Below are 25,854 nucleotides of genomic sequence, written 5' to 3'. Positions count from 1 at the left end.
TTGCCTCACAATGACCTATCATCCTATTTAGTTAAATATTCAAACCTTTTAACATTTTTGACAACTTTCCCAAATCAAATTCTAAATAAAATCTCCTTACACATGAAAAAATACATACAATGTTAAAATCATATGATTGTTCCAATGATTGCTCCTATTTTTCTTTTAAAATATCATTTAACATGCATTTACATTTGACATTTCAAGAAAAGGAGAGCCTGGAGCAGAAGGACAAATCATTGTTAATGTGCTCTTCAGCTTAGTGATGATGAGTTAAAAAGTATATCCTTTCTATACTTACATCTTTGCTTGTCCCTCTGCAAATGTTACTATTTGGTTATGTGGCTTTTCAAGGTAAAGTACTTGTTTTAAGAAGTTTGGTTTCCTATATGCTATGGAATTGCACTGAACTCCAAAGTAGTGCTTATTGGTGAGAATTATATAGCAAATGGCAGAACTGTCCTGAGTCAATATTGTTGATTAGACAAAGTCTGTCTTCAGTGTATTTAGTGTGCATATGAGATTCCTAGGGCTTCCCTGGTGGCTTGGTGGTAGAAGAATCTGCCTGCAATGTGGAAGACTCGGGTTCAGTCCCTGGGTTGGGAAGATCCCCTGGAGAAGGCAATGGCAACCCACTCCAGTATTCTTGCCTGGAGAATCCCATGGACAGAAGAGCCTGGTGGGCTACAGTCCATGGGGGTTGCAAAGAGTTAGACACGACTGAGCAACTTAACACTTCACTTCACGTGAGATTCCTAGCTTCATGGACTTCTGCCTCAGGAAGTACAATTTCTTACACTCCCCCGCCCCCACACACAAAAAAAGACTCAGCTCTCATACCTCCTCCTCCGAGAAGCCTTTCTTGTCACCCCTATAGTGGAATTTGCAGGTGCCCTTGCTTTCTGTTCCAGTCAGTTCAGTCACTCAGTCATGTCCAACTCTTTGCAACCCTATGGACTGCAGCACATGAAGCTTCCCTCTCCATCACCAACTCCCAGAGCTTACTCAAACTCATGTCCATAGAGTCAGTGATGCAATCCAACCACCTCATCCTCTGTCTTCCCCTTCTCCTCCTGCCTTCAGTCTTTCCCATCATTAGGGTCTTTTCCAGTAAGTCAGTTCTTCGTATCAGGTGGCCAAAGTATTGGAGTTTCTGCTTCAGTCTGAAACTTCAGTCTGAAGCTTTAGTTCTGGCTTCAGTCCCTCCAATGAACACCCAGGACTGATCTCCTTTAGGATGGACTGGTTGGATCTCCTTGCAGTCCAAGGGACTCTCAAGAGTCTTCAAATGCCCCCCAATTCTTCCTCCATCAGGGTGCTCATTACACTGGTATAGAATTGCCTGTTTGCTTTTCTCTCTACCCATCATGAGACTTTGAGTTCCTTAAGAATAATAAGTGTGTCTTTCATTTTTACACCTCATACTAAGAACAGTACCTGGTATGTATTTGTATCAGTTTACCTTGCCCATAAAGTTGTTATTCCTGATTTTCCTTTTCCTTGTTCATCCAAGAAGAGTCCAGGCCAAGATAAAAAGGAACATGTTAGAAATAAGTTTATGCAAAAGCAAGATTTCAACATTGTAATCTTTTAAGTAATATATGAGTATTCAAACTTTGCTACACATTGTCATTCCATTATAAAGAATACATGGTGAAGGTTATAATAACTAAAACTATTAAGGAGATTATTTTAATTTTTCTGTAAATCTGAAAATAAAATTGAAATAATCCATCATAAATGGGGATTCTCTGAGACCCAATTTCTTGGTGCCAATTCCATAGTGAAACAAACACTGGAATTTTCCAGTCTGGGGAATGGAAGACATTTAGATCCTGATTGATAGGTCTTTCAGGGACAGATGAATGCCTCAGAGACAATTGAGCACTGTTCTTTAGTCATGGCCATGTTGAATGTTATTTAACATCGACAATGAGGAATAAATTTTACTGTAATGATGGAGTTAATCTCTGACAGATTCCTGAAACCCTCTTTTCTGAGATAATTTAAGTATATATTTACTCAGTGGTAGCCCTTGGTACAGAGAAGGCAATGGCACCCCACTCCAGTACTCTTGCCTGGAAAATCCCATGGACGGAGGAGCCTGGTGGGCTGCAGTCCATGGGGTTGCTAAGAGTCGGACATGACTGAGCGACTTCACCTTCACTTTTCACTTTCATGCATTGGAGAAGGAAATGGCAACCCACTCCAGTGTTCTTGCCTAGAGGATCCCAAGGACGGGGGAGCCTGGTGGGCTGCCATCTCTGGGGTCACACAGAGTCGGACACGACTGAAGCGACAGCAGCAGCGGCAGCAGCCCTTGGTAGGTCCATCCAATTAAAAGTCTATAATCATTAAGCCCCATATATTCTTAAAATAATGAAGTTTCTTTTTCTACAACTTTGCTTTTCTGATCACTAAATTGACCAAGTAAAATTAACCTATTTACTAATAACTATTTTATTCCCTAGGCTATAACCATGTGTGTGTGTGTGTGTGTGTGTGTGTGTGTGTTAACAAATCTAATAGTAGATTGCTCGTCAGAAACACAATTATAGTCATTCTTCTGTTCTACTACCTAGGTAATTATTGATTGATTAATCTGTATATTTTAATGATTTGGTTCTCTACTTCCCTAAAGAAGCAGAAAACTGTTTTAAAATCTAAGATAATGGAGACTTTTACTTGTTGCAAAATAGAAGTCTTTTTAAGTGGTAGAGTCCCACAAGGGAGTGCTAATGTGAATAATTACTATTATACACAATCTACCAAAATGAGCAGTTATATTGCATTTAGTGATGGAAGGATCTTCAAATGTGATTTACATTTATATCTTTAATGAAAATTAGTACATTCTTCACACTTTCTGATTTCTCTATGTTTCTTCTGTGGCAGTGTAACTTCCTACTACTGGTATTTGCATTTGTAAATTACAGAGTAATTTGTGGTGATCAATGGATTAATGTATATTGCTAAGGACCTAGACTTGTATCATCCAACTCTTCACAAAAATCTTCTATGTTACAGTCCACATTTCAATTTACTTTCTTTTAATTTGAAATGTGTCTTGAGTACCCTCTATGAATTTATCATAATGCAATACTTTGGGTCTCCAACTGCAAAACTTCTATTAAAAGACTAGGAAAAGTGACTGGGGATGGCCTTGATTGAAAAAAATTTTAAGACCTTAAATAATAGTTACCATATCTGGAACATTTGCTCTATGTCTAAAGGTATAGTATATACTTCACATGAACTATTTCTAACCCTTACAGTGGAAGTAATTTACAAATAAAAATGTAATTATTTCCCCTATTTTGCTGATGACAAAACTGAAGCTTAGAGTTCAGTAAATCCGTGTCCAAGGACAATGCTAGAAGGTGGGTGGACCAATATTCTAACACAGGTGTGTCTGATGTCAAACTATGGCCTTTCATTCTGACACTAGGCCATAATTAAGAGTACAGAGATGCCACAGCCTGTATGTTACCTCTTTTGTCTCTTCTTCCAAAACTCAAGAAAGACAGAGACTTTGACCAAGCATTTTCCTGCCTTTTCCATAGCAGAACATGTACTGATGGTGCCTTGGTTCACAGGGTTAGGAATCAGTATATCATTCAGCTGGTAATTTTCCTTTCTTTGACTCCTGGCAGAAGCTCTCTCTAGAGCCAGAGCCAACTGTTTTTCTCTAATGACTTAGAGGGAGGTTAGCCTGAGGCTGTCCTGGGAACTGCAAGTCTATTTATCATCTTTTTCTTTGTTCCATGGATGGTATCCAACATGCAGCTTTCACTGGCCTCATGGGAACAAACATGTTGATTATTTCCACTCTAAAAGGAGAAACACCAATAATAAGATTTGGCTATTTTCTAGAATTATGAATATAATGTTGCTGCTGCTAAGTCACTTCAGTCGTATCCAACTCTGTGCAACCCCATAGAAGGCAGCCCACAAGGCTCCCCCATCCCTGGGATTCTCCAGGCAAGAACACTGGAGTGGGTTGCCATTTCCTTCTCCAAGGCATGAAAGTGAAAAGTGAAAGGGAAGTCGCTCAGTCATGTCCGACTTTGAGCAACCCCATGGATGGCAGCCTACCAGGCTCCTCCGTCCATAGGATTTTCCAGGCAAGAGTACTGGAGTGGGATGCCATTGCCTTCTCCGGAATATAATTATAAGCAATTATTAAAGTATATGCATACTTATTAAAACTTATTCCTTGCACCAAAGATATTTATTAAGCTGATTTATTTGCAGTTGAATGTGGTGAACAGTAGAAATGAGATATATTAAAGATGCTGAGAACTTCCATAGCTTGGAAACTTGTGAGACTATATAATTAACCATTTATAACAAATTAATTAACACACCCCTTAACTAGGAATAAAGATTTGGAGTAAGACCATAAGTCAAACACCCAGTCCAGGTGTTAGAACATGAGGATGAGATTTCATTTGCTCAATGAAATAGGACTCTTCTAGAAAGATTCCAGCTTATTAATTCCTAGAGTAATTATAGACAATACCTTTTTTAAAAATAGGTCTTTTTATTAAGACAGAGAAGCAAAGATGGGCAGTACTTCCTGACTTTGCCCTCACCCCTCTTCCTTACTTTCTACCTTTACTCCTCTTTGCCAGGTTTCTAGCCAACACCACTTTCAGAGGCCTCAGTGGTTCCATCAAAGTGAAAGGTTCCACTATCATCAGCTCAGAAAACAACTTTTTCATCTGGAATCTGCAAAATGACCCCATGGGAAAGCCAATGTGGACACGCTTGGGCAGCTGGCGGAGGGGGAAGATTGTCATGGACTATGGAATATGGCCAGAGCAAGCCCAGAGGCACAAAACCCACTTTCAGCACCCGAGTAAGCTAAACTTGCGAGTGGTTACGCTGATAGAGCATCCATTTGTCTTCACAAGGGAGGTCGATGATGAAGGCTTGTGCCCTGCTGGCCAACTCTGTCTAGACCCCATGACTAATGATTCTGCCATGTTGGACAGCCTTTTTAGCAGCCTCCATAGCAGTAATGATACAGTGCCCATAAAATTGAAGAAGTGCTGCTATGGATATTGCATTGATCTACTGGAAAAACTAGCAGAAGACATGAACTTTGACTTTGATCTCTATATTGTTGGGGATGGCAAATATGGAGCCTGGAAAAATGGGCACTGGACTGGGCTGGTGGGTGATCTCCTGAGTGGGTCAGCCCACTTGGCGGTCACTTCCTTCAGCATCAATACTGCACGAAGCCAGGTGATAGATTTCACCAGCCCTTTCTTCTCCACCAGCTTGGGCATCTTAGTGAGGACACGAGACACAGCAGCTCCCATCGGAGCCTTCATGTGGCCACTCCACTGGACAATGTGGCTGGGGATTTTTGTGGCTCTGCACATCACTGCCATTTTCCTCACTCTCTATGAATGGAAAAGCCCCTTTGGCATGACTCCCAAGGGGCGGAATAGAAGTAAAGTTTTCTCCTTCTCTTCAGCCTTGAATGTCTGTTATGCTCTCTTGTTTGGTAGAACAGCAGCTATCAAACCCCCAAAATGCTGGACTGGAAGGTTTCTGATGAACCTTTGGGCCATTTTCTGTATGTTTTGCCTTTCAACATACACAGCGAATTTGGCTGCCGTCATGGTAGGTGAGAAGATCTATGAAGAGCTTTCTGGAATACATGACCCTAAGGTAATGCTTCTTTTTACTCTAAATTTCCTCATTGTCCATTTTAACTCTGTTATGCTGTAGTAGTTTATATGCTTTCATCTAACACAGAATATTCTCTGAACCATCTGTGGAAATTAGTCCAAAAAGTCTGTTGCCTAATTGCACTAAATATTTCATTGCTTTATTAAATGAAACAAAAAGAGTGAAGGATGTTTTTAGGAGATTTTGTTCCAAGGAAAGTCTAATAGAAACGTCTATTAGTGCAGTTTTTTCCTTATGTTAGTTAACCATCTGGCAGAATGGCTATCAGGGAATAGTCTTACAAAGTATTTTCATCCAAAGTAAAACTTCAAAAACTGATTAATTACTTCTCTTGGGAATTAATGGAAATAAATAATAAAGTCCAAATTTAAATAGTAAAGAATCCTTTTTCACCATGAAAAATTGTAAAATGGAAAGAACTAACATTTTATCATAAGCACCCAAAGTCAGAAAACTAGAAAACTCAATGCGTATAGCCAAGGAGTACTAAGCTAACTGAGCTGGCAAGATTAACTAGGAAGAGAGTGTCCTTTTGGGTAAGAAAGGCTGATCACCTTAGGGTTGGAGGAGGATGTCAACAGTCACATTACAATGTCCAAGAATATTCAAGAAAATTGTCTCTATTCTAGGCTACCTTTCATATTCTAGACATCTGACCCTATGAAGAAAGGAGGTGGGTAGGGTTCAGGTAAGCAGGTAAAGCGGTGGTGATACTTGAGTAAATAGCCATGTCTGTTTGGTGACAAGACCTCTTATAGTGACTACAAGTATGGCAAACTTGGCCAACCTAGTGGAGTGGAGAGGAGGGGCTTGTCAGGGCTCAAAACAATAAGAAAAGGAGTCAAGGGAATACTACAGTCCGAGTGGGGAACAGAATGCAGATCCAGAGCAGACATGTATTCCAATCTATAGAACCCATCTACGAGAGACTGGAGAAAGCTGCAATTTAGTGAACATACCCAGGATACACTGTGTTAAAGCATCTTGAGCTAAGCTGAGCATTTCAGACTATGAAACACCATCATGACTTTTCACATCAAATATCATAATATTGAACCCTTTATCATATATTTTTATCAAACATTTAAAATTAATTGCACAGAGAATGAACAAATAGGACATTTACTATTTTTGTTAAATGATAAGGTGGTCCAGAGAGCTAGTGTCAGTTTTAGAGAATTCTCATAAATAGTTTGGATTAGGATATATGGTCTGTTCTGCAAACAAATGAATGTGAGAAATTTGACCCATATACTGAAAACCTGCTTAATACATGTGAACCTCATGAAAAGGTTCAGCAAACAATGGATCATTGACTGGGCAAAGAATTACATTTGCTTCTTAATGTGCAGTCAGGACTTTAGGTTGTCATCTGGAATTTAGTGAACACAAATAAGTTCTATAGTATAAATACATGTGTTACCTTAAAGAGAGATTTGGTGGTGCTTCAGCATTCATATTATACTGGTATTAGCAGCCTCTGTTTATTCTTTGCCCCAAGAGGTCTGTGGATCTCCCAAAAGTTTGCCATCTTAATAGAGGCTTACTCAATTTTTTTTTTTTTTTTGCAGTAATCTTGCAATGTGATTCTTAAATTACAAATTCAACTTGGAAACTCTTCGATCCAATCTAGTATAAGAGATAATATATGTGCTGGTTGTTGTGAAGATTCTGGACCATTATCATATGTAAAAATGTGAACATAATACTGACTAGAGTTTTATTAATCAGAAACAAAGATTATCAAAATTTTCATGGATGTTATGCATGAGAAACCTGAAGCAATTATCATTTTAAGGATTAAAAGGAAAAGCATAACAATAAACCATACACAGCAGTAAAACAAGTTTTTTTTAAAGCAAAAATGAGCAATCATTCCATTCCCAATAAAAAGGTCACATTTTTATAAACCTAACCCAGCCCTCCAGACAAAGTGAGAGGAAATCAGTTCATTTTAATCACTCAGTCATGTCCAACTGTTTGAGACTCCATAGAGTGTAGCACACCAGGCTTCCCAGTCCATCACCAACTCCCAGAGCCTGTTCAAACTCATGTCCATCAAGTCGGTGATGCCATCCAACCATCTCATCCTCCTTTTTAATATGTTGTCTAGGTTTAATATGCTGTGAGAGGAAATGGACCATGTCAACTTTGTGTTACATTTACTAAGGTCTTAATGAAGTGGACAAACCTAAATCTAAAACATTTTCAATTTTAGATAATAAATGAATTTTCACTAAGGTTCCCAAAAATGTATGTCTCTTTCCTAATGTTGTTTAAAGTCTCTCACTTCTTTTCCATATAAAAACACCTAGATAATTTGATTAAGAAATACCCAACATCTGAACTTTTGGTGAATAAAGTTGGTGACAGAATTGTTCAATTTTCATCCAAATGTGTGGTATTATGCAGACTACATAATGACCTCATCTTCCCAATGACAGGCATAATCAAAACAATTTCCATACCTTTCAGTCACTCAGCATTCATTCTTAAATATATTCCACTCACTCACATGAGCTCTTTTCTCTCCTAACAATGCTCAATTCCTTGAATGATTTTATCTTTTTTCTTTTTTACACTAAATGATGTGGAAAATGCAGAAGTAGAAAAGTAGAAAAGATTTTAAAAAAAGATAAAAACACAAGGAAAAACAACTTAGAAAGTTTTAAGTGTTGGTAGGATTGAAAATTGGTACAGCCACTATTGAAAACAGTCAGAAGGTCCTCAAAAAACTAAAAGTTGAACTACAAAAGAAAAAGGTATAAGCATGCCAAAGTGTGTTTCATGCCAAACAAATGAAACACATCAAATTTCAAGGAAATGGTAATTGCCTTCAATGGAAGGCTTAATTAATAAGATCATAGCATCTGGTCCCATCATTTCATGGCAAATAGATGGGGAAACAGTGGAAGCAGTAACAGACTTTATTTTGGAGGGCTCCAAAATTACTGCAGATGGTGATTGCAGCCATGAAATTAAAAGACACTTGCTCCTTGGAAGGAAAGTTATGACCTACCTAGACAGCATATTAAAAAGCAGAGACATTACTTTGCCTACAAAGGTCCATCTAGTCAGAGCTATGGTTTTTCCAGTAGTCATGCATGGATGTGAGAGTTGGACCATAAAGAAAGTTGAGAGCCAAAGAATTGATGCTTTTGAACTGTGGTGTTGGAGAAGACTCTTGAGACCCTTGGACTGCAAGGAGATCCAACCAGTCCATCCTAAAGGAAATCAGTCCTGAATATTCATTGGAAGGACTGATGCTGAAGCTGAAACTGCAATGCTTTGGCCACCCAATGAGAAGAATTGACTCACTTGAAAAGACCCTGATGCTGGGAAAGATTGAAGGTGGGAGGAGCAGGGGACGACAGAGGATGAGATGGTTGGATGACATCACCAACTCAATGGACATGAGTTTGAGTAAACTCCAGGAGTTGGTAATGGACAGGGAGGCCTAGTGTGCAGCAGTCCATGGGGTCACAAAGAGTTGGATACGACTGAGCGACTGAACTGATTAATTAATAAGATAAACTGTGTTCTTATTCTTGAAGAAGACTTGGAATTTGAATATCTGCATCAAAGAAGAAAGAATGGACTTTCCAAGAAAAAGAACAGAACAAACTACTTGGAGGTAGAACATACAAGGCACAGTCAGGATATCTTGAAGAATTCACTTTAGCCACAGCATGAAAGGAAGGAGAAGATCTATGTCTGAAAAGTAACTTTGGTTGAGATATCAGAGGATCTTTGACATTGGGCTAGAGATCCATTGACATTTTTGAACAGTAGAATAGCACAGAGAAGCAGAATCCATTTAGAATGGTTGTTTCAGCAGCAGCAATTAAACACAATTAGAAGAGAAAGACAGTGTTGGAGCTGGAGAAAGAGTTGGAGTTATAGATATTGTCACTGATAGAAAGAAGAGTCCAGAAACATTATGGTGACCACATCAGTTATTGTTGTTGTTTAGTTGCTAAGTCATGTCTGACTCTTTTGCGACCCCATGGATGTAGCCCACCAGGCTCCTCTGTCCATGGGATTTTCCAGGCAAGAATACTGAAGTAGGTTGCCATTTCCTTCTCCAGGGGATCTTTCTAACTCAGGGATCAAACCCGTGCCTCCTGCATTGGCAGGCACAGTCTTTACAACTGAGCCACCTGGAAGCCCAACTGGATCAGTAGTTATCTGTTCAGTTATCCATTCAGGACTTGGCAATTAACTGGATGTGAGAGTCAACAGAGAGTCACACATGCATAGTTGCAGGTCTGAGTGTATAAAATGTTGGTACCATTCAGGGAAGCAGAAAAGGCAGTTTATGAACTGGAAATTATGCTGATAAGTTCAGTTTCATACTTTGCATTTTAAAATCTGTGTTGAGCATCCAGGTGAAATCCAGCAGGCCCTGGGAAATATGAAGCCAGATTTCAGGAGTGACATTGACACTGGTGGGAATCTGGGGCAGAGAGGTGACGCTGTGTATTAAAGCACTGTGGGGAGTATGAGATCCCCAAGGGAGAAGGCAGTAGGGAGAAAAATTGCTGTTCGAGGAGAAGTAGCAGGCATAAAGTCGGCATATGGTTTTGTGGAGAGATAAGGTGGAAGTTGAGGAGATAAAAGTACCTTGAAGCAAAATCATGCAGGCTCTTGAATGCCTCTCGGTAGACTGAATTTTAACTTCTTGAGATGAAGATTGATATTATCCCACCTACTAAGGTGGTTGTAGAGAGGACAAAGATCGGTGTCCAGTCCAAACCATGAAAATTAGCATGTATGTGTGTATTTTAATGTTTGATGAAACTGGGTTTATGTGGTTTGCTTTTTTCTAATATTTTTCAAACTTCCATTTTCATAGCATTTAGTTCTGAGGAGTGAAAATGTATCATGTACATGGAAGCCACAGATCTATTGTTCTCCTGAGATGTTTGTTTTTCCATTGTAATGTGAAACTCTCCTAATACTGAATGAGATGTGATGTATATGGAGTGTTGTTCACACTCTGAGGTTTCTTCCACCCCTTACTCATGGTCTGTCTCATTTCTTTTCATACATTTTCATCTCTGTCACCTACTGGGTATCAGAACAATTCTCATTGTACTATGCTGCCATTTTTATCCTGTTTTCCCACAGCTCATTTAATTCACCTCAGGCAAATTTCCTGGTGCCTCCACATTAATGCTCTTGAACACCTGCCTCCTTCCATTCTCTAACTCTTCTTTAATTATCTTGGGATAACCTCCCCATGTCTCTTCTATAATTGTATGCCTGAAAACTTTGAGAATAACAACTCTTAGACTTCCCTAGAAGCATTTTATTAAGAAATATGTTCCTAGGAAATGATGTCCTCAGCTCTTGGAGACCATCTAAGCAATCCCAGTCTAAAAAAGCAATTCCTAAGAGTTCCATCTACCATTTCCTAAAAACTACTTTTCTGTTATATAAAATATTTTAAATTATAGAAATAGCATTTTCTTACTTTTGTGTAAATAGTATCTATTTCTAGTCCCCAAAATTGGCTATGGTTTTTTTCCTAATGTATCAGTCTTGGATTCTAAACAATAAGTTATAAAATATTCCTATGGGAAATGTGTTTGGATGAAAATCTATTGACTTAAAAAGTAAGATTTACGATCTGTATTTATACTCAATCCATCAGCAAATTGAGTCCTGGCTGCATAAGCATCTGTAACCATGGTATTAGATAACTTACAATGACTGAAATAGCTCCATTTTTCTCCTTGGTCATAACTGTTTAGCATGCTGGCTATACATTTAACACAGTTAATAAACTGTTAGGCATTAAGAGTGTGAACATTTTATCACCATTTCAGAGCAGAGATTCACTGGCTTCAACCAACCACTTTGAATCAGAAGTAAAATTAAATGCAAAATGCTGTACAGGACAGACCAATTTCTGATTCACTACAAGTTACAGCAGCAAAGGCAGGTTAGAGTGCTTTTCTTTTTTTCTGACAGGGGGTCACAGGGAAGGAATAATCTTGTTGTTGGCTGCTCCTACAGATAACCCCAAGGGAGAGGGATTGGCCTGCTGTGCAAATGAAATTCAAGAGAATAGTTCTATCCTCACTTAGAGAAACTATTTTTGCCAGAATAATTTACTTTACACTAAAAGTAATATATGTAGCTTCTCATTCTCTCCCACCAACTCTTTTGGGAAGAAAGCTCCATGCTTCAAAGCAGGTGGGCTCTTGAAGCACAAGACCATGAAAGCAAGAATTTAAGAGTAATACATTTAATAGACCTTATATGGGTATTTCTCCATCATAAAACTAGCACCATCCATTATAGGCAGTGCAGAAAATAGTGTAGACAGATGGAAGCAAGTGCTTATTGCCTCATCATCAAAAGTCATTTCCTCTTAGCCTTTTGAGATGATTGACAGGTGAAAAAAAATGCAGTATTATTTTTATCCAGTGAGGTCTTCATCTTGATCTATGGTCAAAGGAGTAGACCTGGGCATTCTTAGAACATTCTAGCCATTGACATTCAGTCTGCTGAGGTATAAGAGATGAGATCATTTCATAAATCATAAGGTACACTGGAAAATAAAGCCCTGCCTCCTCTCATAGAGTTGAATTAACACAGTTGAAAGGATATGTGAGCAGTCAAAATGAACTATTTGCTGATTTTAATACACTTTCTAGTTCTTTTCCAGCTTCTCTAATAAAATGCCCCCTTTAGCCCTGTGTCTCTAATATATATTTTAAAAGTTGCCTCCTTAGAGGGATTAGGAGACTAGTGTCATTTTTTTTGTACAGGCAAATGATGGTCCTGTTTTACAAAAATAGTCCTGGTGAACATTCAAGTAAATATTAAAAATTAAAAAGTCCTGCCTGTGAAGACAAAAGCAAACTTTAATCAGAAATATTAAAGTAAAGTACACTCATATAGCCTTAGTAGGAAATGATAAGCATCTCCCAAGATAATAAAAACCACCTTCACTGATCTTCATATAACACCATGTGGCTGCCCAATAAAACATATGAATTCATATAATAAAATCTGGCCTTGAAGAAGGGGGGAGTGCCAGAACTCTAGGGAAAAAAAGATGTTGAAAATGGAGTTTGAGGTTAGAGGAAAGAAAACTGAACTACACCACCATTTATTTGTTTTTCCTTTAATTCATCCAATAACAGCAACTTTTGTTCTAGGCACCATGCTAGGTGGCTAGGAATTTAGTAGTCAGCAAAACAGACACTGTCCTTGCAACACAGGGAAGAAAGATATTAATCAAAGTGAAGTCGCTCAGTCGTGTCTGACTCTTTGTGACCCCGTGGACTGTAGCCCACCAGGCTGCTCCGTCCATGGGATTCTCCAGGCAAGAACACTGGAGTGGGTTGCCATTTCCTTCTCCAGGGGATCTTCCGGACCCAGGGATCGAAGTCAGGTCTCTCGCGTTGCCGGCAGATGCTTTAACCTCTGAGCCACCAGGGAAGCCCGGTATTAATCAAGGGAACACATAAATCAGGTAATGATTTAAACTGTGATTAGCTGCTGTGAAAGCAAATACAACAGATTCTGAGAACCTGGCGGGAGATCAGATCTGAATGGAGAATCCGAGAAACCCCTCCCTTACCTCACCCTGAGGAGGGAAATTCTGGCTGAGATCTGAAGGATGAGACCTGAAGGAGGCAAATGAGCAAAAGAGGAGTTGCGTGAGGTGACAGCATCTCGGGGTGACATGGAGAATGAGCAGAAGCCCGAGACTGGAGGGAGAGGGTGCAGTCCTGATGCTCGCTCATGAGCTACAAGATCGGAAAGCCAGGAAAAGGGGAAGAAAAAGAGGACAAGACATAAACTAGAGAGGTTTTGTTACCAGACATTCTAGAGAGAAAATTTCTTAAAAGAAGAAAAATCTAAGTAATGCTGTAGTTCCGGCGGAGTGGCTTTTCCCTTGGGCTCCATGTACTTCTAGATAGAAAACATAAGAGGAGAAACATCCCAGTCACTTTGGCAACAAAAATTCATGATAGATCAGGGAAGTGTCCTCCATAAGAAGTGCATTAAAAGAAAACAATTTCTAATGTACTAAATGTAAAAGACGATTTGGATGAAAAATTGAATGTGCTAATGTTGCACATCTTATGAATATACTCAACCCAATGAATCATAAATGAGTGGATTGTATGGCATGTGAATTATATCTTAATAAAGCTACTTTAGTAAATCCCAAGCAAGCAAACTGCCATATTACCAAACTGGAAGGCTAATTATTTAAAGATGTCAGAATTGTCCTTGATTAATTTACACATGTAAAGCAATTCCTGTGAAACTCCCAAAGGATTTTTTTTATTGGTTTGTTTGACTGTTGCTGAATCTTCTAAAAAAAATTATTTATATATATTATTTAAAAAATATTCAAGTGACTTGTTCTAAATATTGAAATACTTAATATTAGTAATAATAACAGAACAAGCTAATACTTATTAACTATTCCCATATGCCAAGCACTGCTGTAAATGGCAGTAATAAGGTAACTGCCCCCCACTGAGTAGTCATAGAAATTAAAATAATCCAAGTAAAGCAACTAGCATAGTGTATGACAACAAGGGGTCACACACAAAAAATAGAATTTATTAGATTGTCAGATTTTAATATCATCATTAATTATATCTTGAACAATTAGTGTCCTCTCTCACACACTCACTGTCACTGTGAATTGGATAAATGGCAAGATTCTCTTTTTGAGCTCAGTTCTAGAGAGCTTGGAGGCAAAATTCTTGTGCACTAAGCAGATTTATTGTCTTGTGGTATGCATTTTAAGCATCATTACTGGCTTGATGTAATTTTTCTACTTCAAACTATTTTAATTTATGTTGTCTTATATTTTATGTGACCTTTAAGCTGCCTCAAGTCTTTTCAGGAAGAGAGCAAGGTATACATGAAATAATGCTAAAATCAAATTATAGATAAAGGATATTAACAGCAATTCAGAAAAGAAATAAAATTGACCATAATTTTTTAAATATTAACTCTTACTTGTAATCAAAGAAAGTCTAATTGAAACAGTAATGAAATGACATACTTACCTAACAAAATAGGAGTGTTTTATTGATAGTTCTCAATCTTGATGGAAGCACATTAAGACTAACACCAGCATACACTGCTATTGTAAGTTGTTACAATATGTTCATAAATCAAATTGGCCATTTATATCAAGAGCTTTAAAAGGGTTCATGCCCTTTCATCCTTGACTTCACTCCTAGGAATCTGTCCAAAGAAAATAACTTCATATATAAACATCAATTTATTGCAAAGATCCACTGCAGCCTTTCTCAAAACATCAAAAACCTGGAAATCATATAAATGTCCAGCAACAGCACAATTAATGCATTACAATGTTACTATGTACTATAAAAATGCATCCAGTAGAGATAATTTTAAAGAGCTTTTAAAGTGTCAAAAAAAATCAAAACATAATGTTAAGTAAGAAGTTGGGAAACATAGCAATATAGTTCCAATTTTATAATACGCATTTGCATAGGCTATAAAGAGGAGTAACTAGAAGAAAATATAGCACAGTGTTAACAGCACTGGTATCTGAGCAGTGTAATTACAGAAAATATTTGTTTTATTTCTACTTCATATTTCCTACAGTTCAGTTCAATTCAGTCTCTCAGTAGTGTCCGACTCTTTGTGACCCCATGGACTGCCACACACCAGGCTTCCCTGTCTATCCCCAACTCCCGGAGCTTACTCAAACTCATGTCCATTGAGTCAGTGATGCCATCCAACCATCTCAACCTCTGTCGTCCCCTTTTCCTCCCGCCTTCAATCTTTCCTAGCATCAGGGTCTTTTCCAATCAGCCAGTTCTTCGCATCAGGTGGCCAAAGTATTGGAGTTTCAGCTTCAGCATCAGTCCTTCTAATGAATATTCATGACTGATTTCCTTTAGGATTGACTGGTTGTATCTCCTTGCAGTCCAAGGGACTCTCAAGAGTTTTCTCCAACACCACAGTTCAAAAGCATCAATTCTTCGGCGCTCAGCTTCCTTTATGTTCCAAATCTCACATCCATACATGACTACTGGAAAAACCACAGCTTTTACTAGATGAACCTTTGTCAGCAAAGTAATGTCTCTGCTTTTTAAAATGCTATCCAGGCTGGTCATAGCTTTTCTTCATATTTTCTACAATGCTCATATATTATTTATGTTATTATAAAGCACATAATAAGCCAAGTAAAAATGAGAATAATTCAGACACAAGACAATAGTCACGATAGCACTATTTGCTACACATGCACCCCTTCTGTCTGGAGCCTTTCAAGTCCAAATAGAGTGAGTTCCTCAATGAGTAGCACTTCCATAGAAAAATCTTTACATCTTTAAGATGCTATGCTTTCCAAAGAGACTTTTAGAAGCATATTTTCATTCCCATCCTGTTTATTCCCTTCATAGAACTTAATGAAATCTGAAATTGTCATGTTATCTATTTCAGCTAATTGTCCCACTGTGTCTTCCTCATCACTGAATCTTCAGAGTGTTGGAGGAACAATAAATAGTTTACAAATGTTATTCAATTAATGAGTGAATGAAAAATGGCAGCATCATTGGAATAGGGCTATAGCATTATGCAAGGATTACTTTGAAATTGATCAGTCAATCAAATGCTTTAGATAAGACCATACAAACATTCTCATACTATATTCTGTAAAATGAATGGAAGGAAAACCTCCCAGTAAGGGACAATGTACTGTGAAACAAAGAGCAAAGTCCTCGTGTTGGACAGATCTAAAGTTTAATGTATGTTTATGTGGAGTTTGACAGGCTGCTTGCCATGACCTCTGTGTCCTCATTTGAAAGGATTACAAGATATAATGGATATAAAATATCTATCCAAAGTTCTGATTCCATCCACCACTAGATTATAAACTCCAAGAGAGGAGAGTTTATAAATTAGATCTATCTTATGCATCTGTATTCCTAGAGTCTAAGCATATGTCAACCATTCATTCAGATAAGTATTGAGTAAATAATGCACTTGGCCATGAGGCCAAGCAGAAGTGATCAGTATGTGTCCAGTAGGAAAGAGGCAGAGGGCAGGAGCACCTGTCACTTGCAACTGAAGAGTATATCCAAGTGAATTTCAGATTATATCCAAGAGTGACCCATAGCATTTCAACCATGAGATTGATATAAGCAGATTATCAAAGCAAAGAAAATCTAAGACCATGATGCCCATAGAGGAGGCAAGGGTAAGTTATATATGATCCTGGAATGAGAACGTGAGATTGATAATGCTACCACTGCGTAGGTGGTTTTAGGTCCTCAGCATCAGATGATGGAGTGAGGTCAGAAACATTTAGAGGTCTAGTAAGGAGAGTTGGGCATCTGGTCCCATCACTTCATGGAAAATAGATGGGGAAACAATGGAAACAGTGACAGACTTTTTTGTTTTTGTTTTTGGCTCCAAAATCACTGCAGATGGTCACTGCTGCTGCTGCTAAGTCGCTTCAGTCATGTCCGACTCTGTGTGACCCCATAGATGGCAGCCCACCAAGCTCTGCCATCCTTGGGATTCTCCAGGCAAAAACACTGGAGTGGGTTGCCATTTCCTTCTCCAATGCATGAAAGTGAAAAGTGAAACTGAACTCGGTCAGTTGTGTCCAACTCTTAGCGACCCCATGGACAGCAGCCCACCAGGCTCCTCCATCCATGGGATTTTTCAGGCAAGAGTACCAGAGTGGATGCCATTGCCTTCTCCGGCAGATGGTGACTGCAGCCATGAAATTAAAAGATGCTTGCTCCTTGGAAAAAAAGTTATGACCAACCTAGACAGCATATTAAAAAGCAGAGACATTACTTTGCCAACAAAGGTCCATCTAGTCAAAGCCATGGTTTTTCCAGTAGTCATGTATGGATGTGAGAGTTGGACCATAAAGAAAGCTGAGCACTGAAGAATTGATGCTTTTGGACTGTGCTGTTGGAGAAAACTCTTGAGAGTCCCTTGGACAGTAAGGAGATCTAACCAGTCCATCCTAAAGGAAATCAGTCCTGATTATTCATTGGAAGGATGGATGCTGAAGCTAAAACTCCAATACTTTGGCCACCCAATGAGAAGAACTGACTCGATGGAAAAGAACCTGATGCTGAAAAAGATTGAAGGTGGGAGGAGAAGGGGACGACAGAGGATGAGATGGTTGGATGGCATCACCAAATCTATGGACTTGAGTTTGAGTAAGCTCCAGGAGTTGGTGATGGACAGGGAGGCCTGGCATACTGCAGTCCATGAGGTCACAAAGAGTTGGACATGGCTGAGCGGTTGAACTGAACTGAAGGAGAGTTGGACCATGAAGAAGGCTGAGTGCTAAAGAATTGATGCTTTTCAATTGTGGTGTTGGAGAAGACTCTTGAGAGTCCCTTGGACTGCAAGAAGATCAAACCAGTCTATCCTAAGGGAAATCAACTCTGAATATCCATTGGAAGGATTGATGCTGGAGCTGAAGCTCCAATACTGTGGACACCTGATGTGAAGAGCCAACTCACTGGAAAAGACCCTGATGCTGGGAAAGATTGAAAGCAAAAGGAGAAGAGGGTGGCAGAGGATAAAATAGTTAGATAGCATCACCAACTCAATAGATATGAATCTGAACAAACTTTGGGAGATAGTGAAGGACAGAGAAGCCTGGCGTGCAGCAGTCCATGGGGTCACAGAGTCAGACGTGACTTGGTGACTGAACAAGGATCAGGTACACATTACATGACACTTAGTAGGAGTTTTTAAAAAATGGATATTTCCCTTCCTTTCCTGAATGTACTTTAATTCAAGCAACTTAAAAAAAAGAGAGAGAGACTTTCTGTTTCGGGCTGATAAATGGAAAACTGAACAAATGAGCATGCAATCTGTTCATTTTGTCACCTACTTCCAAAATAATTTTGAGGAGACATCTTTACAGAATTTTTTAAATAACTGAAGCTTTATTACTTTCAAATAGATATAGTAATTCATACTAACTGCAGCAAAATGTTTTCAATTAGACGTCCTGCTGGGTTTCCTTTAATGACTATCTAAGATCACTTCTCTCATTTGAATACAAACAGAAAATGTGCCAAATTTTTGCAAACACTTCCCTTAAATTAGGGGGAAATTGGCCTATAGTTTTGTTTACATTATTAATTTCCTTACAAAGCACAGTCTTTATACATAGATACTTTCCTATCAATGAATATGTCATAGGACATCTGTAAATATTCGCATATATGTTGTTGTTGTTTTAGTTGCTAAGTCATGTCTGACTCTTTTGTGACCCCATGGACTGTAGCCCACCAGGCTCCTCTGCCCATGGGATTTTCCCAGAAAGAATGCTGGAATGGGTTGCCATTTCCTTCTCCAGGAATTTTCCCTACCCAGAGATTGAACATTCACATATGTAGTTATAAACAATCCGTATACATTTCTATGGACTGTATGTCCACACACATACACTTATATTATGTAAAAATTCAGTTCAGTTCAGTTCAGTCCCTCAGTCGTGTCCGACTCTGCGACCCCATGAATTGCAGCACGCCAGGCCTCCCTGCCCATCACCAACTCTCAGATTTCACTCAAACGCATGTCCATCGAGTCGGTGATGCCATCCAGCCATCTCATCCTCTGTCGTACCCTTTCCTCCTGCCCCCAATCCCTCCCAGCATCAGAGTCTTTTCCAATGAGTCAACTCTTCGCATGAGGTGGCCAAAGTACTGGAGTTTCAGCTTTAGCATCATTCCTTCCAAAGAAATCCCAGGGCTGATCTCCTTCAGAATGGACTGGTTGGATCTCCTTGCAGTCCAAGGGACTCTTAAGAGTCTTCTCCAACACCACAGTTCAAAAGCATCAATTCTTCGGTGCTCAACTTTCTTCACAGTCCAACTCTCACATCCATATATGACCACTGGAAAAACCATAGCCTTGACTAGACGGACCTTTGTTGGCAAAGTAATGTCTCTGCTTTTCAATATGCTATCTAGGTTGGTCATAACTTTCCTTCCAAGGAGTAAGCGTCTTTTAATTTCATGGCTGCAATCACCATCTGCAGTGATTTTGGAGCCCAGAAAAATAAAGTCTGACACTGTTTCCACTGTTTCCCCATCCATTTCCCATGAAGTGATGGGATCAGATGCCATGATCTTAGTTTTCTGAATGTTGAGCTTTAAGCCAACTTTTTCACTCTCCTCTTTCACTTTCATCAAGAGGTTTTTTAGTTCCTCTTCACTTTCTGCCATAAGGGTGGTGTTATCTGCATATCTGAGGTTATTGATATTTCTCCTGGCAATTTTGATTCCAGCTTGTGCTTCTTGCAGCCCAGTGTTTCTCATGATGTACTCTGCATATAAGTTAAATAAGCAGGGTGACAGTGTACAGCCTTGACGTACTCCTTTTCCTATTTGGAACAAGTCTGTTGTTCCATGTCCAGTTCTAACTGTTGCTTCCTTACCTGCATATAGGTTTCTCAAGAGGCAGGTCAGGTGGTCTGGTATTCCCATCTCTTTCAGAATTTTCCGTAGTTTATTGTGAATGTAAAAATTAAAACAGGTTAAATGGACACACACATTATAATTAGGAAGAACTATTACTCCAGGTCACTCCTGGACATAATATGGAAATGACCTGGCTACAATTTTCAACTGCAGGTAAGAGATGCTCCCACCCTCTGTCTGTCCTACTGGACTCAACTTGGCCACACCACACTGCTTGGTCTTATAAATCATTCAAAGTATTCAGATTGTTCCATACTCAATGTTATGGGATGGATAGATAGATGGAGAGCCCTGGTAGGCGGTGAGGTACTGTGATACAAAAGGCAAAGTCCTGATACTAGATATATAGATGTTTGAAACTGAGTTTGATGGTTTGCCCTGGGAAACGTCTCATTTTCATGCTCAGTAAATATCTATATGTGTCTGATGACTTTGTAGGCAATCCCCCAAAAGTTTTATGTCTGAAATATATTTGTTAGCTCCATTAACAGTGTGATTTAAGGTGCGTGTTGTATTTTTATAATTTAGTCTCAACTTGACATTTTGGCCCTTAGTCAGATCAGAAGCTATGTGATCTAACCATGAGTGTATCCAGTGGCAAGTCTGGAGGCTTAACTGTGAGTCCTCTTCCATTATGAACTCAGTCTGGGAAATTCACCCAGTTGGTGCTCAGTTTTCCCAATTGTAACTGCATACAAGCTTGCTCCAGCCAATTCACCTGCACTGTGCATGCATGCATGCTAAGTCGCTTCAGTTATGTCCAACTCTGCAACCCTATGGACCATAGCCCGCCAGGCTCTTCTGTCCATGGGATTCTCCAGGCAAGAATACTGGAGTAGGTTGGTGTGCCCTCCTCCAGGGGATCTTACTAACCCAGGCATCCAAACCACATCTCTTACATCTCCTGCATTGGCAGGCAGGTTCTTTACCATTAGCACCACCTGGGAAACCCCCAAGCTGCACTATATATACATATATATTCAATTGAATTACAAATATATAGAGAGATGACATTGTGCATAGCTGAAGTTTAGAAAAAATGCTTTGTCAGAATTCATTAATAGTTTTCAAACCTGAAAGTGCCCTTCTATAGTATTTTATCAGAAAACTGTTGCCTAAAAAATGCCAAATAACAATACATTTTTAACAACCGCAACCAAAACACCCTGTCAACCTTTATTGGTTATATTTTATCTAGGCTTTTTCTCGTGCATGATCTGAAGACATAGAATTAATGGAAGTGAATCTTACTGCAAATAAGTATGTAAACAAAGGTAGATATATAAGTATGTGCATTTCCTGTGGCTTACATGTTCAGTGTGATGGTCAATCAGCATCCTGAGGGTCATACATGAACTACTTAGCTTTGTAACAAGACCATATATGTAACTTCAGGAATAGGTACTGAAACTATCATCAATAAATAATTAATAATGTTTATTAGACACCTGTTTAGTTCCGGGGACTATGCTAATTGTGTCACATGGATTTTTCTCATTTAAACTTTACTGCATGCATACAGATGAGGAAACAAGGCTGAAAGAAATTAGGTAAGTTATTCAGGGCTGAAAGTGAACATGTTAGCCACTCAATCATGTCCAATTCTTTGCAACCCCATGGACTGCAGTAGCCTGCCAGACTCCTTGTCCCTGGACTTCTCCATGGACAAGAATACTGGAGTGGATCTCCATTCCCTTCTCCAGGGTATCATCCTGACCCAGGGGTCAAATCAAGGTCTCCTGCATTGCAGGCAGATTCTTTACTGTATGAGCCACCAGGGAAGCCCCAAGTGGCTATATTCAAAGCTCCATAGCTTATAAATAGTAGAGGCAGGATTCATTTCCAACAAATCTGACTGTGAATCATTCCCATTCAGCATCATTTATACATGTAGTAAGAATGTCCTCCCCAACCTGATTTATTCCATACAGCCTTATCCCCACCCCTGGACTTAGTCTGGGAAAGCTGCTCACATGCAAAGATGATTCAAGGGCACAGACAGCTCTGAGACTGTGACATTTGAATCTGTCCCCACACAGCATAGTATATGTTTCAGTATGTAATAATTAAGTAAGAGAGACACAGATTCAAGAAGGATTAATTCCATCCCACCCTTACCATCAGCATCATCACTACCCTACCCAGGGAAGTGTTGCAGCAAGACTGTACCCTCCTGGGTACCTCGTATACTAAGGAGGAGCTATGTACATGCAGAGTGTCTTCCATCCACCACCACAGTGGCATACGTCACTGTCTCAGATGCTGCCCTGCTCCCCTGCTTCTGCTCCCTGTGAAATACTTGCTTAACTTCTGCTCTTAGCCTGTGGTCAGAAAGCTCCAAATGAATCTGTAGTGTCTGCGTATGAATTCTGGTGCTAATTAATCTTCCCCCATTGCCGGGATCCAGCCCTGTGGATCCAGGGAATTCGAGGCAGGGACGGCATCAGCGAACTGGATACAATAGCTTTAATTAAATATTAATTAGAGATATAAAGAGTAATAGAATAAGGATAGCTCAGCAGGAAAATTCAGTGGAGAAAAGAGGCTGAATAACTTGGTTTACGTGGAAAGCTAATAAAATTCCAAGGCAAGGAATTTACATCACCTATGTAGGTTGCAGGCGTCCTCCCATTCTCCCGAAGGAGAGGAGACACTAAGGCCTCTCCGGTCAGATCTTAGAAGCCCAGGCATAATTAGTAGGCTTGACGAGCCTCCACACTCCAGATGGGAATTCAGCCAGAAGGTGAGAGAAACAACGACATGGGGAGACCAAGTTTCAGTGAACAAGGCCCGCACTTTATTTTCCAAAGTAGTTTTTATACTTTAAGTTGTGCATAGAGGACAATGGGGTAAGGGGTAGAGTCAGCAGTAAGCCAGGCTTTCTTCCTGCAAACTTATCATATGCAAAAGTTTAGGTGACTTACATCATCTTCTGGCCAAGAGGCCTGTTAACATTTTATGACCCTTTCTTCAGAAAACTTATTTTTCTCTAAAGGTGATTATTCTAAAGTCAGGTGCCACCCTCCGAAAGCATTAGATAAAGTTGCATTCCTATAGGGCAAAGGTGTGGTGGGCTATAACAAGAAAAAGAATTAACTCAAGGGTCCAAGGTTACAAACTGAAGCTACTACTTACATTCCTATACACCAATTATATTAATCAATACACTGCCAGGGACACAGTAGGTAAGGGATATGGAAACTTAGCAGCAAACATTGGCCCAACCAGTGAAAAACCCTTCACCAATACAATTTCTAATCAATCTTTTAACTGCTCAAAGGAATCTGTATTTAGACGGTTTAGAACATCTCATGCCTCTCACAGTTGGGAAGCTGTGAACAATCACATGTGGCTGGAAGAACCTGTTCAGGCAGGCTAGAGGACTTCCAAAGGAGTTTATAGATTGAAACATTCTTGTCACGCCCAGGAACTTTATCAACTGGAGCCATAAGTTAACTCTTTTTCAGAGAGAGGTGGTGGGGGACAGCCCCCCGTAAAGTCAGAGGTGTAGGTGAGAGCACAAAGCAGTAAAGTAGGCAGACTGTGGTTTTGGGGTTAGGTGCTCGAGAATTTCCAGGGGGACTCCTGAGGCTCGATCCCGCCTTTGCGTATGCTGAGCCTCCTTCCTCATGACCTTTGCCATGGGTGGAGTTCCTCATGCTGGCTCCTGGCATCCCATTAAGTCCCTCAAACTGGTACTCCACTCTGCTTTCAGCACTGCTCAGCTCACATAAATTTTGTTCAAAGAGGACCAAGACTAAGTCAGTATCTACTCAACAGGCTATTGTTTATGCCATTGAAAGGCTAGAAATAATCTGTAGTCATTAGGGGGAGATTGATTAAAGTAATGCACATCCCTTCACTGGTACACAGTGTTGCTATTAAGGAAAAAATGAGCTACATGTTGTCCAAAAAAGTAGATTATATGAAGTATGTATATAAAATAACACTTTACCTACATCTTATAAGTGGTATAATGCCCTATTAACAAGTCTAAGATTCCAGTTACTTTAATATGGCCATGCTGCTTAGCTCTGGTCCTCCCCCAGCACTGGGCAATGCTTTGACTCAGAGCCCCAGCCTCCCAACCTTAGTTTTATCCCAGCTGGCAGACATCTTGGATAGTGGACCTATGACAGTTTTGTTCTTCATGGTCCACCCAGAATCCTCCCTTCCCCACTATCGAACTGACCTATGCCACTTCTGCATCTTTTGGCTAAACTAGCAGCACACCAGTCCATCCTCTAAAGAGTTTCGGAAAAGAACTCCTAGTCTTTGTCAGTGGTCAAGCCTCACTGCAAAGAAATTCTTCATTGTGTTGCTTTGTGAGCCTTTTTACTCTGGTCCTTTCCTCTGTGGAGAAAGCAACTATCTTATCAGCTTCTTCTTTGAACCATTATTAACCCATTTCTCACCCTGCTCCTCACATCTTGTAAATCACTTGAAAAATCATTGCTTTCCTGCAGGGAACATTGATGTCCCTGCATTCACCATAATGTTGCCATCATTACTCTCCTGTCTATAATTCTTGTTCTTGTCTATAACTGAGTGCTAAAAGAAGAGAAAGTATTACATATAGGACATACTAGCTTTTAGCCTAATCCAGCGATTTTCTTTTCATTTTTACATGCTTTTAGAAGATGACTATTTTGCTTCACTACTATGACAAACAATAATGGCACAAATTATTTATAAAGCTCTTCATTGCTTCCCAAATACTTTCTCTCCAGCGCCTTGTTTTATCCCTTGTCTTTGTGAGACAGAAAAGACATTTAATAGCAAAGAAGACTTGGACTCAGAGACTTAAGTGATTTTTCAAAAGTTCAGGCTGTCACTTGAACTCAAGTTTCCTCATTTCAAATCCACCACAATTTTCAACAAAATGTACCCCTCATATTAAACTATGTTCAAAAACTTTTTAAGCATACGAGGGTAGGAATGCACACAGCTCCCAAAGCTCAGCATTTCAGGAATGTAATTTGAGAAAAATAATTATCAGAATGAATAAGAAATTCATAATATGTTCACAATTACTACTCAAGGTTCATCTAATACTTGTGAATTACCTTAGATTTTTAGATGGATTATGCTTTCAGGGAGCTGAATATTTTGCAGATCAAATATAAAAATCAAGCAGCTTATATACTAAGAGCCAAACTAAAGTCCAAGAATGCAGAATATATTTTGCTTTATGTCATGTACCAAATGACTAATAGGCAGCAGGGGCTTTCAGGGTTATAATTTTAGCCCAAGGTTCTGGTAACTACATGAAATCCTTGAGTGGTTTATGATATCATAAGGTGGAATTATAGCTCCCCATGGGCAAAAGTTGTTGAAATGCTTTCAGCAATTGAGTACCATAACTAGCCTGTGCTCTATAGTAATTATAGGAAAAACTATATTAAATACCTAGTCATGTTGACTAATGACTTCAAATATAGAAATTATTTTTTTAAATGAGAAAGGCAGGCTGGTAATTCATTCATCCATCCATTCTGTAAATATGCATAAGTCCACCCTAGGTATGCCACTAAAATAAGGGCTGGGGTTACAACAACAGACAAGTCAAATCCCAAAGTCTCTCCCTGGAGAACTTTCATTCTAGCATGGGAATCAGACATTAAATGACTAGGATTATAAGGTAAGGGTTCTGATGATGGACAAAGCG

The 25,854-nt window shown here is 39.4% G+C and overlaps 1 protein-coding gene across 3 annotated transcripts in view; it reads left to right on the top strand.

Moving 5' to 3' along the window:
* Window positions 1–25,854, top strand: part of GRIN3A (glutamate ionotropic receptor NMDA type subunit 3A) — a 205,755-nt gene that overhangs the window by 78,685 nt on the left and 101,216 nt on the right. For 2 of the 3 annotated variants that reach the window (XM_086315751.1, XM_086315750.1), the window contains exon 3: window positions 4,635–5,682. In XM_086315751.1, coding sequence (XP_086171877.1) covers window positions 4,635–5,682 — 1,048 coding nt within the window. Of the gene's footprint in view, window positions 1–4,634; window positions 5,683–7,274; window positions 7,563–25,854 lie in introns of those variants that run through there. The other variant, XM_086315752.1, reaches the window with a different exon arrangement.

Source organism: Bos grunniens, chromosome 8 (assembly GCF_055505025.1).
Source record: "Bos grunniens cultivar Pamir isolate PY7600 chromosome 8, Bosgru_T2T1.0, whole genome shotgun sequence".
In the NCBI taxonomy this organism is placed as follows: domain Eukaryota; kingdom Metazoa; phylum Chordata; class Mammalia; order Artiodactyla; family Bovidae; genus Bos; species Bos grunniens.
This window is presented reverse-complemented; position numbering and strand designations above follow the sequence as displayed.